The sequence below is a fragment of the Platichthys flesus genome, chromosome 6 (assembly GCF_949316205.1).
Source record: "Platichthys flesus chromosome 6, fPlaFle2.1, whole genome shotgun sequence".
NCBI lineage: Eukaryota > Metazoa > Chordata > Actinopteri > Pleuronectiformes > Pleuronectidae > Platichthys > Platichthys flesus.
Genome location: NC_084950.1, coordinates 16,134,057 through 16,150,924, shown reverse-complemented (window position 1 = coordinate 16,150,924; position 16,868 = coordinate 16,134,057). Strand labels below are relative to the sequence as shown.

At 43.5% G+C, this 16,868-nt stretch overlaps 1 protein-coding gene across 1 annotated transcript in view; it reads right to left on the bottom strand.

Moving 5' to 3' along the window:
* reln (reelin) overlaps positions 1 to 16,868 on the bottom strand; it is a 94,814-nt gene that overhangs the window by 34,530 nt on the left and 43,416 nt on the right. Inside the window, exons 4-9 of the mRNA XM_062389645.1 lie at positions 12,042 to 12,112; positions 4,981 to 5,013; positions 4,788 to 4,866; positions 4,567 to 4,663; positions 2,847 to 2,898; positions 740 to 848 (exon numbers count right to left, since the gene is read on the bottom strand). Coding sequence (XP_062245629.1) covers positions 740 to 848; positions 2,847 to 2,898; positions 4,567 to 4,663; positions 4,788 to 4,866; positions 4,981 to 5,013; positions 12,042 to 12,112 — 441 coding nt within the window. The remainder of the gene's footprint in view (positions 1 to 739; positions 849 to 2,846; positions 2,899 to 4,566; positions 4,664 to 4,787; positions 4,867 to 4,980; positions 5,014 to 12,041; positions 12,113 to 16,868) is intronic.

The window sequence follows — 16,868 nt, the reverse complement described above, 5'->3', positions numbered from 1 at the left end:
ATTTAAATTGTATCATGAATTGGCCAAATCAGGCTGAAATAGCAGAACATGAACAGATACTACATTCCGTTATGATGGAGTGAAAACATTGACTTTATACTAAGATAAACAACAGGTCTCCACTCCAACTTTCCAGGATTGATGCCAAAAAATCCCAGATATGAATGCTGCCATCTTGCATCTTATATCCTTTAACAGATTAAAACCTAACTTAAAGGATAAACGAACACTGTCATTTTTGTTTGGTTCATATCCAATCCATTTACATGGAGTTGGCAGGGCTTATAACCTCTACTGAAGCCAGCCAACAGGGGGCGATCTAGAAGCTTTAGTTTAAGATTTTATGGAACTGTCATATCATCTTTATATATAGTCTATGAGTGAAACTGAGACAAAACCAGGTTTTGCATTGACTCGGCAGGTGATTTAATGTTTTGAACCTATGAGTCGTTTTCTGTGTTTCCACGAAAGCGCAACATGCACCAAGACTCAGCTAAATATAGTTGTTAGAACAGTGTCTGTTACATTATGTCTCTGTCTGAGAGCTGACAAAGCAAAAGGAGAGGAAGGGACAGTGCGATGAAGGCAGGGGGATAATCCAGGCACAAACACGAGATGACTGACAAATTGAGAGGGGGAGGTGTGAATGAGGAAAAAAGAGCGAAGGTGGGTGTTCATAACAGATGGAAGGACTGTGGGATGGATGAGGAAAGGAAGAATGGAAAAAAAGGAGAGAGACCTGATCTTCTCCAGTGTGATCCAGTCATCTGAGGAGTTGGCGTTACCACCGAGGCTGTACGACACAGTAATGCTGGGGTCTGAGTAACTGAACCGACAGGAGCCCGAACCTGGGGAACATGAACACACAAAGAAGACAGTCACACAGTGTATGACAGTTACAATATGTTAGCTAGTTAAATTCTTCTCATCAATTGAATTTTATCAGCAGGGCAATGTTCCTGTGTGTGCCCCAAGGAGCAGCGAGGCGCAGCTCGATGGACTCTTCTGACTGATTGCTCCCAAATTTCCTCCTTTAGTCGAGTGGAAAATTGTATCTAAATGGTTTCATAGCGGAACGTAGTGATCGGCAGCTTAACATGTCTGAGAGAAGTTCGGGGTCAGTGTGAACGGGTTGGACGGAGGCGACCAGAGGAGGAGTGCTGCTGTAGGACCATGAACTCTTGATAAGTTTGTGTATATGTGAATATTCTTGTGCATTTCTGGGTTGGGTCAGACTATTTTTGCAGCTTAAAATGTGGTGAGGGAGCAGGTTAGGGTCAAAGGTCGCTAATGGGCAAAGCAGGCAAATCCCGACGTCCCCACCTTTCCTCCCCCCTCCCTCGCTCTCCCCCTCCTGACTGTGTGCAGCGTCCATGTCTCCTCCGTGTCCTGCCGTGCTGTTCCATCCCCACTGAATAGAGCTGTGCATTAACCTGCCACCACTTCATTGTGCTGCTCTACTGAACCACTCCATACCCAACACTATACTGCCACAAACACTCCTATTAATCACCTGCAAAGCATTGACAGACAGAGAGAGATGAAAGGACAGGAGAAAGACACTAGGAAGTAGAGTAGAGAATGGTGAGAGGGTTGTTGGGAGTTGTTGAGACAGTATGTACTCCTCTTCCCAGCCGAGTTCCCAGGAGAGCTGGTGGATGCATGTAATGGACATGAAAAATACAACACTACTAAAAACTCTGCCATGGCCTTGTGGGTGTCTTTCCAGAAACTGTAAATCATTCATTCTTATGATAGGAGGAGAGGAGAGAGAAGAGTGAGACAGAGAGGGAACGTTACGCGGAAACATCCTGTGTACCAGTTGGTACACTGACATATAACAGAGCAAGAGATGCCTGAGGATGACACAGACATCTGTTGTCCCGTCTCAGATGGCTGCAGGCAGGGCGAAGATATGTGAACAGGGTTTAAGATGTCTCATACATATCTGTCTGTTCCACAAAATTCTCACGCCCCATTTACAGAGTTCTTTTTTTGTGCCTGTAATACAGACAGATATGGACTCTGCTGAAATGCTACTGCACCCATGGGAGAATTTGGCTGCAAGGCTTTGTGGAATGTGAACCTGGAGCAATATTGGTACAAAATATTTAACTTTCAGATTGTAGGTTGAAACGGATTGTTTGTGTCAATTATATTACTAATAATATATCTATTTACATATACAAATCAAAATTAATAATTAACTCTTGCACATTTATCTAACTTCTTTTACATTTTTTATAGTAATATAACATTATTGAAATTCACAATGCGTTAAACCGGCTGAATAAGTTAATATTTAATTATACAATTACCCAGATTTTGTAAAAGCAACGACAAACATCTGACTTGAATTAGTCTCTTGGCAATCTCAGAGCTCGGCATTGGCTGATGACAAATTTGTCACTGAGGGCAACGGTCAATATTTTGGTGTTTGCAGTTTGGACAGGGAGTATTCGGGCCAAGTGTTCGCTGTCCAAACAAAACACGAACAGCGATACTTTTTGTAGATGTTATAGGGAAACATTTTAGCAAATCTCTGTATATATTACACATATTCATCTATAGAATCTATTTAAAGAGATTAGCCTCTTAGCTAATTACATTTTATCCTAACTTCCTGTGGCATAAAAGTGCATGTTAGAAATCCACTGCATACGTCCAATTTCAACATACATGGAGGCAAAAAATACCAGAGGGGACACATTTCATTTTCATGTTCGAGTTCACCGTGGTTGCCATAGGAATGAATACACTTCCGGGTGCCTCAGACACTGATCTCTGTGGAAACGAGGTGATTGTGTAGTGATTGTTCTCAGTGCATGTGGAGATCTAGTACTCACCCAGGGCAAACTGCAGGACTGAGGCTGTGCTGGTGTTCAGAGGAACAGTTGTCTGGGGAAGATACAGCAATAAATGTGTCACCAGCAAATAATTCAATCTCGGTAAAGATTGAAACAATATCGACTGATAACAGAGGGGAAAGAATGCAAATTGAGATTTGTAACATTTAAGTAGTAAAGTGTGCTGAGAGCCGAACAGAATAGATTCACTAACTTCCTCTGGTTGAATTAATGTTATCAGGCCTCATCTAATAATGGAGTCAAGGATATTCAACTTTTCACGTCTGTATCACTGCATTAAATGTCACAACCTGAAGCACTGTAGAGGAGTACAAACATTTTCATCATGTAAAGTTACGATATAGAATAAAAAGTCCATTATGGTTAATCCGTCTCTATATCTGTTACTGTCTTTTTGTATCTCTTTACAAATACAAATATGTGAGTCTGTGAGAGGGAGAGAGGAAACAGAATGTTTGTGAATGCTTGGATGTGTGTGCTCTGATAGCTGGAGCTGTTTTATTGGCGACTGCCCGTGTGTAAACGTTTCTGTGTTTCCGGATGTTCATGCTTGTTGCACTTGACAGAAGAGCGGCCAGGCAGCGGCATCAAACATTTGGAACAGTGACAGACAAAGCAAATGCTTATCAGAGAAGTAAATAGATTCATGAGGCACTGAACACTGCTCTGTTGGTGACCGGCTCTCATCTCTTTCAGCGTGAACATTTTGAAGTCAACTTCATAACGACACACAAAGGGCATGAATAGGTTACATTAGCTGTGTATATAACACACTTCATACATGATACTACTGTACTTGACTGTGAAATGATCATACGTTTTTCCCTCTTGTTGTCTCTCTGGTTTCACATTCCCTTTAAACACAGCAGTCTACCTCTTTTTCATAAACCTCTATGTCCTGCAGCAACTGGAAATATTGTTTTTGGCTAAAGCTGCATGGTAAGCCAAAAAGTGATAAACAGCCACAAACACAGCACTTTTGAATTAAAGGAGACATGTTTTCTCTTTCCTCTAGCGTTATTGTTTTTTTGTGTATACAAAAGACTGGAAAGTTAAAAAGCACAAAGTCTGTGGTAAGGGGAGTTCCTCTCCACCACAGAAAACTCCTGAAGCTCTATGTCAGTACTCCAGCTGATATTTCCAGATATTATATTTACATTTGCATCATGCACACATAGCAGCTAATCAGACATGTGCCCTATTAAAGACAGGGAAAGCGAGCGCAGACGCTGACAGGAGGTAAAGGTGAGTGTTTCAGAAAGAGGCTGAATAGAGGAGCTGCAGCAATGGACAGTACGTGGAAAGTGATATGTGTGCTGAAGTTAGATCATGAAAACTTTTCCAAATAAAGAATTTCAAACTGAATATGAGCATTACATACGTCAATACAAGTAGAAGAAGCACAGATCCTTGATTTACACAAATCAAGCTTGACAGTCACCGTGCTTTTGTTTTTAGGGTCATGTAAATGTCCAGCCCTTCACCCAAATCATACAATTTTTGGTTAAAAGAGCTCAAGAGTGAATTATCGTACTTTGTAAAGTAAAGTCTATTTAAACATTACATTTAACTGTGGTCACAGTTAGTAAAAGATTTACTGCAGAGGTGGCTGTGGCTACGGAGCGGTTGGTTGCTGGATCTACGGTAAATGGGCCATAAAATGTAAAGTGGTTGCAGTGTGGTCAAACGTGGTAGTTACCAGCTCTCGCTCTCCGAAGGGCTCACAGAACGTGACCGCTCTGCCGTGCATCAGCACCCCACACAGCTCTCCCACCTCACAGTTACTGCACTCAGACCTGAGAGGAAGAAGAGATGAGAAGAATTAGGAGGAGGAAAAGAAGAAATATAAGACTAAGTTATGATAAAAGGAGAAGTAGTTGGTGACTGCACCCTTGGATTAAAGGAAACATTTTCACATACCAGATGCTGGGGTCCAGCTCTGCTTGGAGGTTGGAGTCAAAGTCGTCACGCAGCACAGCGTGTTTACCGTTTAGCTCCACTAAACACACACATACACCATATGCCCACAGTTAGACACAATCTGTATGATAACTGGTATTTACATGTTGAAATTAACACATAAATAAGAGCATGCAATGAAACGCAGACTCACCAAGACTTGGTCTCAGAGGGGACTCGGTTGGAGCTGAAACAGAGAAGAAGAGAATACAGGTGAGTAAAGTAACACAGTAACAACCACAGGATGCGCGCACACTACAACTTTTCATACCTCTGCAGCTTTGCATTGTGAGTCACATGTCTTAGCTGCAGGGATATGGTCCCATTCTAAAACCATCTCTGAGTGAAACAAACTTTCCCCGTGACCTGGCCCGTCACATCTGCAGTCTCCTGGCTGCTGAAGTTAATTCCTCTCAGTAATGAAATACCAGGCGGCCATGATTAACGGTTCAATGCCAATTAACCGCCATCCTCCCTAGGGGCGCCTGTGAGCTGTAATCTGTGGCCATTGCCTCGCTAACAGACTCAACCATCAGTCTCTCCTGGGGGATACACAGCTCTAAAATGTGGAGGGAGGTGAACGGAGGGTGTAGTGAGTGTTAAGACTAAATTAATCAAACATGGGTATTAAAAAAGGAAAACAGTGGTCTTACTTTGGAGCTAACTTACTAAAAACACTTTGCAAAAGAGTCGGCATTCATGTTTGAGCAAACTTCCTTAGAAACTTTGTGCCTAAAAAGATGGAGGAGGTAAAACAAAGTGAGCTCCAAAGGCCTGGCACAGCGATTCATTTGCATTTGATTATTTTTCGAACTTGTATTCAGTGATGATATTTCACTGAGCGGTATTGTGGTTTTGCTTCCTGAACATACACATCAAATTCAATCAGAATGCATTTTGTTGACAACATCACCATGTGAAATAAAAGTAGCACATCTTCCTCCTGGACTGTTCACAGTATATTTGTCTTTCAAAAGACGTGATGTTGCTATGATGAAGCAACAGGAGACTAACCCCTGATGAATGAACCAGATGTGCACAGTTTCTAAAGCAGAGGGACCTTTTTTCAAATTATTACGTAAGAGAAAACTTTGACCTTGATGCCAGTTTTTGCAGCAGTTCTTCAAATTATCTGACGACATCCTGAAATATGTCCTGTGGTTGTGAAAGAGTTCCTGAACCAAGCTTTTTTTATTAAATAAAAGGAGCACCTCGTATCTCTATCTTGACGTTGATTCCATCTGTTGTTTAATATTTTAGTCTCTAAATTGCATCATGCATAATGTATATAGTCTGGCCGAAGTATTTGATATTTCCTTTTTTTTATCTACGTCACCGTTGAAGGGCCTTATTTTAACAATAAATGAATCAAGAAATTATTTATTAGTATGTCACATACTGGTCAAATAAACGTGATGCCAGTTGCATCAGGTGCAGAACTTTCCTGTGATATTTCAGATTTGGTCTCTGAGAACATGAAGCAGAAAGCTTAATCAGAGTTATTTTATTTCGCAGATCAAATATCCAGATATTCATATTAGGGAATCAAAGTCATTTTTATTTTAAGATTAATCACTGTCGAGCGGAGCTGTAGCTTTGACCTCAGTGAACATGTCACCCTTCAGCAGCTGTGAGCCTTCCTACTTTACTGTGGTAGGTGAGGTGTTTGAAAAGACTGAAGAGAAGGATAATCTGCCACAGTGTTCTCCATCCAGGATGAGCCTGCCCCCCTGATAAGACTCACTGCGATAACAAACTGATGACTCATTCCAAAGTGTCATTTTAAGTTACTTAAGAATCTCTTTCAAACCTTAGAGCTGTTCTCAATGATTCCTCTGATCCCCCCCTAAACAACAGAACGGAAATCCTTAAAAAAAAGTGGGATTATTGAAAAAGGGTTTGGTACTCTGGTAATGGCTCTGCAAACTTTGAGCTCAAGCTTCAGTGATAGTTAGCTGCACTAATTTCCCCCTCGTGGATCTTAATACTGGGCTCTTAGAAATGGATTCACAAGGCACCAGGCGGTGGTTAAGTTTCACGCTGACAGTAGAAGTTGGAGTCTTAGTGGCCTGTGTGACAGAGCTGGGTGGTTCAGAGGGTGTGACTGCTCTGCTTCTGCGCTGGTGGGCCCTGACGCTCGACTCCACGGCTGTGGCTCAGGCTTGACGATGAAGCCCATTAAAAGCAGATCAAAAGGCCTCCTCCCTTCCTTCCTCCCTCCCTCTCTCTCTCTCCATCCCTTCCTCCCCCTCTAATCCTGCTGTGATTCAAAACATGTTTAGAGGAGCTATCAATTCAAGTATGTGAAACTCTTTTTCTTGTGGTTGATCTCCATTAAGCAATTATAAAATCAGAACATACAATTTTTGGCTCAGTTTACGTTAGCATGGGTTCGTGATTCAAACTGGACCTGAAAAGAGAGCGTGCACTATCACTCGATTCCTGGTAATCCACCTTCTCTCTCTGACATAAATGCTTGGTTGATATTCTGCTCCCTACAGTCTCAACAAACTCTTCTAAATCGCTTGCTCCTCTTAGTGAGGCCATTTGGCTGGAGAAAGGCCCAGAAGATTTTTTGGTAGAGGGGGGGGTGTGTTGGATAATCCCCTCAAGCTTCCAAAAAGGCCTCATTTACAGTTTTCTTTCTATGTGCTTCATCGCACACTCCTGCTGCCTCTCGCACTTTCTTCCCAATCTCTCCCGCTGCCCACCCCTCCATCCACACCCATCCTGTCTCTCTTTTGCCGAAGCCCTCTGCGCATTGGGAGCAGACTGTGGCGCTTATTCCACTTGGATTAATCCCCTCTCACTTTCTTAAAGACTTCAATTACTGCCTCCTCTATTAGCGGCTCATCTCTGCTAATGCCTGTATCTCCCTGGCCGGGGCTTATACTCACAAGCATGCAGTGGGACACACACACACACACACACACACACACACACACACACACACACACACACACACACACACACACACACACACACACACACACACACACACACACACACACACACACACACACACACACACACACACACACACACACACACACACACACACACACACACACACACACACACACACACACACACTCACAGAAATACACACATACACATAGAGGCCCCTACCCCATTTTTGCTATTTCTCTGTTATGCACACGCACACAAATGCACGCGCATAAACAGAGCAACAAAGAGAGGGGGTTCTCAGTAAACTCCAACATGACTAAAATCAGTTGGGTGCTGATGAGCAGGGTTGAGGTGATCCGGGTGGGGACTAAACGAGCATAAGCTTTGGCAGACTCAGACGCCTCAGCACAAAGAGCGCAGGGCACAAGTCATGTTAAATCTTCTCCCCCCTCTTCTCTCCATCTTCCTGCTCTAATCTCCTCTCTCTCTCCTCCTTTTCCTGTTTCACCCACCCTGTAAACCATACCCACTCTTCCGATCTCGCTCGTCCTCTCTTTTCGCTCTTTCTCCCCTCTGTCTGACTCACATCCTTTGCAATGTGGACTGCGTTTGAAGTCGAGTCGCTCCCGTCCAACTGACGGTTGAAATTACTGACTCACCAGGAAGCAAGATGCTGCTGTTTTTCTTCTGCGATGGCTGTAAAAGAGAGGGGTTCTCCAAGGTCAGATTTTTACCCACTTCTCTACACTTATTGAGAAGTCGGGCCTTCAACTGATTGGCATCTTTATAATAATTATAGGTGAGTGGAGAGGAGGCCAGCAAAGATGTTATATTTCTCTGCTGCCTTTTCAAACTCTTGTTTTTAAGTTAATAACAAGGTAAAGACGAAACCTATTATTTTGGGCACAATCTTTTTTTGGCTTCCTGTCTTTATTTCTTCGACACTTTAAATATATCCTGGTTTTCTGTATGTCAGAGATTGGGAGAAACTACACAAGCAAGTAAGGGTAAGATTTTAGTAGCAGGAGGACAGACATGTAGACTGGGACGAGAGACAGGAAAAAAGGGTAGAAAATATTACTTGGGGAGATAGTCAGGATGAGATATTGACGACTGAGGTCTCAAGGTTTCTTGCTGGTGAGCGATGGCAGGCGCGTTGGTGTTTAGACTGGGTGGGTGCCGCTGAGGTAGGAGAGTGGAGGCCACCCGTCCCACTCTGTTACGTTGTGATCAGGCGCCCCTCAGGGAGCAGTGGCCTCTTTGAGTTATATGTGCCTTTAATAATCCATCTGAGGTGCAGCGCACTCAGCCAGGCCCATAAAGGCCTGATTTATTCCCGCGCTGGAAATGAGCGGAGCTGGCGATGCTGGGCAGGAAGCCGCGACTGCTGGCCACGCTGTCAGGTGATAGAGCTGATGGACGGCATGCAGTGCCATTCAACACCAACAACCACCGACTCCGCCCTTCAGCACATGAACCCCTTTTCCTCATGCACCCCTACCTCTCCTCATCCCTGACTTGGCTCCTCTCATGTGGGCTTATTAAGTCTTTTTTATGGTCTCTCAGTAGGGGCAGAAATGTTCTTCTGTTTCATCCTCCAGTCAGTCTGTTATTATAAATTTAAATCACTTCCAGGAGCCTGTGCAAACAATTTGGCAATGTGATGATTGCTGCTTCAAACTACTCTGTTGTACTGAACACTGGAAAAAGGGCTTAAGATAGAAACACCTGTGCTAGTGAGCTTAAAGGTGGCCTTCTGTTTCTGAGAAGCAAAGTCAAAGACTTACTGTATATCTCTTCTCTTCCATCTTTATCCTTAAATCTCTTATTTACATTAGAATTTAATTGGACGATATCTGCCTCCCTCCACCTCTTTATCATTCTAAGCTCAGACTCAGACTCCACTGTAACCGTCTCTCCTCCAAGGTCTGCCACTAATCTGTCCAATTTTTCTTAAAGTCTTCACCCTGGCTGATCAACCCCCGATTGCCTTCTTATATGAGAAGCCTTCCTCTGTTACTCTCCCTCTTTCCCTTGCATGGATGATAACCCTGCTTTAGATAGCTTTCATTCCTCCTCCTCTTCAAAGCACGATTCTTGAGAATATGAACTTCTGAAGTGGCTTGAGCCGGTCCCAGGTCTTACATTCAACTTTGAATGCTAATAACTAGATTTGAGCAGCATGCACTCTCGCTGCCACTCTGCGGCTGAGTTCTGGACTGTAACTTGTTTGATTCTACTAGAAGGGAAACGTCTGCAGGCCTCTACCTCACTGGCTGGATAGTCTGACTTTGTTGAGGGAATTAAAACAATTATAATAGTTAGTTTCTGCATTATTACCCTTCTTTATTCTTTGAGAGTGGTCTTACCACAGCACAGTATTCATTCTCAAGTTTCATTATATGTCAGGAGCCTTGTCCAATTTCATGAGTTTTTAAATCTGCACTAGTTTACCGAAGCTGCAGGTTTGGGTTCTGGAGGAGGAAACGAGAAACTGACAATCCACCAGAGACCAGAAATGATCAGACTCATTTCAAAGTCTGTTCGCTCCTTTCTATCATCGTCTCTTTTTGCCTTATGTTGCCTGCAGCATGTTCCTCTTTCATTTGTAATTCATATTTTCTGGTGTATTCCGGCAGCGGAGCGAGTGTTGTGTTGCTGGCCATCAAAGGAATAAGCCTAGAACAAGGTCGGCCGTCCGCTCACATCTACTCTTTCAGCACTGTTTCAGGTTAATGATGTTTAATCACCACATTACCTCTATCCTCCACTCAAAGTGACAGCAATTAATGACCTTCAAGTTTCTCATTAACACTATCTCATCATCCCATCTTTTCTTTTCCTTCAACCTCCCGCCTCTTCTGCACCGAAGAGACAATAGCAGTTTTTTACACATGAAAATGTCTTGAAAATTGGTTCTGGACATTTAATTGAGTTTCCTTTCACATATGAAGAACCCAGCAGGAGATTGTCATGACTCGTTCACAACAACAGGAAAAATCTCATTATCTGCTCAAGTGGACATCTCCATCTAAATCTTCTACGTGAATGGCTTCTGTGAATATTTTGATAATTTTCTTGTCGTATTCTCACATTGACTCACTCAAGACATTTGACTTGTAATTGTGGATCCCTTATGACTGTCATGTCTTTTTTACTTGACTTCACTGCACGTTCTCTGCCAATTGCCATTCACAGCTCAAGTCCCCTGAGGCCTTTTAACCTCTAAGTCTTCGCTTTTTCATTCGGCTGCTGTGAGTAGAAGAGGTCTGCTAGTGTGATACTGCAGGGCCTTGGCAATGAACAACTAAAGTGACTGTTGTTGGCTGCAGATTTGTTCCTGTGCAGAGGGACAAGATCCGGGCAGTGTGTCAGTGGTGGTGAGAGGATGAGCTCTCGGGCAAGGAGACAGAAGAGAGAAGCCTCGTCACTAACTCGCTGTCACTCTTCCAGGCCTGACTGAGGGCTCTTTTCCAAGTAGCATAGAGCTATCAAGTTGAGCACTCTGTCTGGCGTGTGCAGGGGTGGCGTCCGCAATGACCTGCTAGGGGTCAAACTACTTTTAAAGAGGCCCCAGGGACTAGCCACAGAGATAATATTATTTTCTAATGAAGACTAAGTATATTTTAATGTAGAAATGGACCTCCCTAAAGAAACTAGTTGCTTATGTATTCCACTTTCAGCCTTAAAGTCAAATTTGATCTACAGGGAGGAGTTCTTAAGTGAGGAGGAGGTTTCTTTCCTGTAAACAAGCAATTATACACACTCGGCATGCGGAGTGGAACAGCGCTGTCTGTCAATAGCTACTTAAGGCTGTCACAGAAAGTGGATGTAAGAAGTGTTGGCCATAAAGCGTAAATCTCTCGACAGAGAGAGAGAGAGAGAGAGAGAGAGAGAGAGAGAGAGAGAGAGAGAGAGAGAGAGAGAGAGAGAGAGAGAGAGAGAGAGGGAGAGAGAGATGGGGGGAAAAAGCTGAGTTTAGCATAAGCTGAAATTAAGCTGGCAATATAGGACATCCAAATATCTCTGGCTCTGGCTGCATCATTAGGGAGAAAAAGAGCCAAGAATTGCTGCAATGCCACTTTCATGAAGAAGCGGCGTATCAAACATGCCACGGTGTCATCCGGAACACTCATATTATGCATAATGTTGACGGTAATAGGAGGTAAGTAGGGGGCAGGTGCACATGTGGGCTCGAACATGTATGTATCTGTGAAGGTGTGAATATATCTGCCTGTCAAGTGCCATAGATTCACACGCGTGGTTCATAGAGGGGGGAAGAGCGATGCGTGTTCGTCGACTCACCTCCCTGCTCACAGAGCTGCTGGGCCAGAGCATCCTTGAAAAGGATCTGTCCTCGATGTGTTGCTGTGGCGCTGAGGAAGAGAAAGAAAAAGTGGGATGTCAGGAGAGGAACGACAAGGAGAGACGGATCGTTGACACCAGCACAAACAGCGCCACCGCCAAAGTTAACTGGTCTGTCCTCAATATGTGCAGATTAATCCAGCACAGATGGCATCATTTCCCACTAAAACCCACTAAAATGTGCTCAATCAGAGGACATTTGCTGAAGTTCATTATGATGTGAGATAAAAACCACAAGAAACACCCCCCCAGATCAACTACTTTCTCTGAGGATGTTTTGGAGCGGATGATGTTGACATGTGAGCAAAGTCGGAGGTCCCTCCATTACTTCATTTCCTCTGGCTAAGAGGATAATTGTCCCTTTATTATTCACATATTGAAATATTTCCTCATTCACATCATCGCTGCATTAACGACATTACAACATCCTCACACTATAAAAAAAAATATATCTTCCTGCATCATCATCCGTCCCCTACACCACTATACTCTCCTCATGCAAGGCAGTGTAAATCTGACTGTAGTCTATGTTGCGTGCTACTGCGTATGTATGGAATGTAATGTGAAATCCTTCCGGTGGCCGAGAAATGCATTATTCATTTGAAAATGGAGAGATCTTTAAAAATCTAAGAGGGTGAAATGGCTCAGAGTGCAGTGGGATCTTTTACACAGATAAGCGAGACGTGCTCCACTGTGCTGTGGCCGTGTGGAAAGAGATCTGCGCTCATAGGCAAATCCAGAACAATGGTGGGAAATGTGCATACTGAAGAAGCTGCTGCAATAATGATAAATACACATTTACTATAGCAAGGACCACAACTGAACAATATGTGATTTGAAGGTTTGAATGGAAATATAGGATGTTGAGGAAAGATTATTGGAACCAAGCTCATTACGCATACCTATATAGTAGTTCAAACGAAAAATGCGAGAGGTACGCATGGGAGGGAAGTAGCATGAATGGATGAGGGAAGAAGGATGAATGGATTTTGGTAGGGATGAGGAAAGGAGGGTGAAGGGATGTGGGTAGGGATTAGGAAAGGAGGATGAATGAATGAGGATAGGAGGTCGAGGGGATGAAGGTAGGGATGAGGGAAGGAGGGCGAAGGGGTTGAGGGTAGTGATTAGGAAAGGAGGATGAATGAATCTGGGTAAAGACGGGCAGAGGTAGGGATGAGGTAGAACGGTGAATGGATGAAGGTCACAGGTATGTGTAGCTTTGACAGTTGACGGTGCTGTTGAGGCACCTGCCCCCGAACATAGGTTAACTAGCTAACTTCCTATGAATCACTAGTTGTTATAATGTTCCTGTAAAAATAGGGGGAAATAGTGATACAATAAAAATGTAGAATAAAATATCATAAAAACAAGAGCAAGAACGAAAGAGAGGAGGAAAATATTACTGGGTTTGAAAGAAGCAGCAACTCTCAAAGTCCTTAAAATGAGTTATTGGAAAAAATTAAAAAGTTTTAGAGCCCTTTGTAACTCACAGTCTAGTGGCAGAAGCAAAATGATTGGTGTAGAAACAGCCCAATGAAGGAGACAAGAGGAGACAGCACTACACTTTTAGCTGGCCTGTAAAAGCTCTATTGCACACCTTGTGCAGTTTGATTTACATTTTCCCAATTTTCCAATAATACACAGAGGGGGAGCAGTTGGAGCGGGATTGACATCAAAAACATAAAGAGGATAAATATCAGAGCTGCGACGGTTTCCTTGCGGACTGCTCGCAGCGTTACCATCCATCAAGGAGAGTGGAGCGCAGCGGTCGGGAGTCTTGTCTCCTCTGTCTGGCACGCAGACATTTTTAATGTTGCAATTTAGCTTTCGTATTAATTATGAACATCATCCGTGGCCTGTAAATCTGAGCCACCTCGGCACTAAAAACACACACGTGCTGACACAGATCTCGGCCTCCCACCCACATGCAGTGAGAAATGCCCCTTCAAGGAGCACAAAAGGTCTTTCACTTGGTCTCTGCCATGTAAGGACACACTTCCTAACGCACTGTTGTCTCAGTGTTCAGGGTATTCCCAGGATCCACAGACATTACACAACATTTCTATTATCTAAGCGGAACCAATAGAGCTCCGGGTAACCTCATCGCAATTTCAAATTCACTGCATGACCACTTTTGTGGGAGAGATCCAGACAATTTGAGTGTGTTGCACCACACCCGGTGAATACTATAAATTACAATACATATGAAAGGGAGGAGAGGATAAAGAACAGGCAAAGATTGGATGTAGTGGCCGGAATTAGTGAGCCCCTACTTCATTTTACACACTCTGTCCATCTACTGCTTCCTTGTCACTCCTTCTTAAGGATGAGGTGGCTGTGGCCCAGGTGGTAGAGAGTGATGGACGCCAGAGAAAAGAGTGAATTGGCAATAGGTCATCACGACCATAACAAAGACTTTTAACAGACCGTTGGATTTCTCCTTGCAGCTCCAAAACTCGACCCTCCTCTGGCCCGTGCACCATGCAGACTCAGCCGCTGTATGGGTGCTGAGGCATTTACACGTTCATTTCAGCTCATAAATAATGAAAAGTGGCCCTCATCAATTGGTAAAGAGCTCCAGTGCATGTGCAGAGCTGGGGGAGAAAACATACATAATTACACTCATATTTCAGAATTGGCTGGAAACTAATTTGAGTTTGGTATTTATGAATAAAAGATGGTTGGTAAAGAACAGCGGGAGGGGATGTAGGAACAAGGCCCTTAAATATTTACTAAACACGGTAGGAGCTCGAGTTCACTCGACAGATTCTGTAAAGTGACGAGGGGACGGGGGTCTCTATCAGGAAGCTAATTTGACCTTGCACACAAATTATACACACATGGAAGACACACACATCTGGGCGAGCAATTCTACCATGTCAGGTAGGAAACACAAACCCTGCAGGGATGATAATAGTGGGAACATGCTGTATTCACACATTTGCCCTGTATTAAAACAACACTAGAAGCGGTGTTGGTCAGGGTGTGTTGTCTCATGTGAGACAGTGAAATATGACCCAGGAAACCGAATTGGAGATTCAAAATATATTAATCATTATTATTATATTATTATTATTCTAGTTTTTTAAATCTTAATTAAAATTGCAGAGATAAGAGCGTGAGGTTGATTGTTGACCTACGCTAACAGGGTTATATTTTTACCCGTGTCCATTGGTTTGCTTGTTGGTCAGAGGCATTAAGCAAATTAGCTGGTGAACTGATAGGACATGGGCAGAGAGAGACCCCATTACAATTTGGCGCAGATTCAAACAGAGGGGCAGATGCAGGAACTTTTCATTGTATTTGTAAAGGTATTTTTTGACATTGTCCAGGGAAAAATGCATGGACAAATAAAATCATACACGTAGAGGACTGATATCTAGGAGTGTGTGCAATCTGATGCAGCTTGATGAAATTTGAGTTGGTCCTTGGCAAACTTTTGCTCTCTACTGAGTGTCATCCTAGTTGCCGGTGAAATAAAGTTGAGTAGAAGGAGAAGTTACATAAAAAAGCAATGCAATCAACAGCACCTCAAATTTGTATATAACAACTTAGGTAAATTATGCACCAAGTTTTCTCTTTGAAAACAATGCAAATACTTCATTGTCTGTTCTTTAATGAGGTTTCTTTTTCTCCCCCTCAATAAAAAAGAAAGACAAACCAAATGAAAGAGGAGATATAATCAAAGGGGAAGAGCCATATTCAAATGTGTGCATGTTAGTGGACGGACTTTATGTGCGACTTAATAACGTGTGTGTCATTAAAGCAGTAGCCAGGAGAGGGCATTTAGTCTGAGCCGGGGAGTGTGTGATCGTCGCAGCGAGACGCCGGCGTCTGTCCTGCTGTCTCACTCCAGCGGCTCCTCAGCATGTGCCTCTCATCACTGTCCCTACTCTGGGAGCCACACACACAGACACACGGAGGGAACACCACTAATACACTCAGAACATTTATTGAACATCTAAATGTTAATTTGACTTTCTTTCGGGGGAAAAAAGCAATTAAGGGCCTAAATGTGTTGATGCCCCCCCCCTCGTTTCTCTTCCACTGATTCAAACGAACGATCGTTTATCGCGTGTGTTCCTCTCCCCTCTCATTAGTCTGGAGGAGCAAATCTGAGGGAAAGGAAAGAGAGAGGGATTGAGAAAAAGAGGCGGATTGAAGGAAAGAGATGAATAAATGGAGGGGGAGGGGGGCTTTGGGATGTGGTCAGAGGAAATAGAGATGGGGGTTAGAAGGCCTTGTCTTCAAAGTCCACGATCTACTGTCAAACTGAAAGACATGCGAGGAAAGGCAGGGATCCAGCCCTCCCCGACCCACACATAGACTCACGCTCACACACACACATACACACACACACACACACTCCAAGCCATGTATGAGCTTTAACATATACGCAGATGGACAGGCTGTCACTCAAAGAGCTCCCAAAAGGGCCTGGAGTGGGTAATTACCAAGCATGTCTTCCATGTTAGATTACATGTTGCCGTCGGCCATAAGTATCCCCCAGGAACCAGTTTGACAGCTCCCTGCTAACCACACACACACACACCACACACACACACACACGCCACACATTCACACACACACACACACACACGCTTATTTACCATAAAAACACATACATGGTAAATATAGCTACAGCCTTCACTGAATCCTGACCACACAGACAAACTTTTGCAAGAGTCTTTATAGAAGACCATAAAAAAAATGAATTTCCATGCCCACACACGCCATTACATCGGAGGGCAGAGGGGACACACGTCC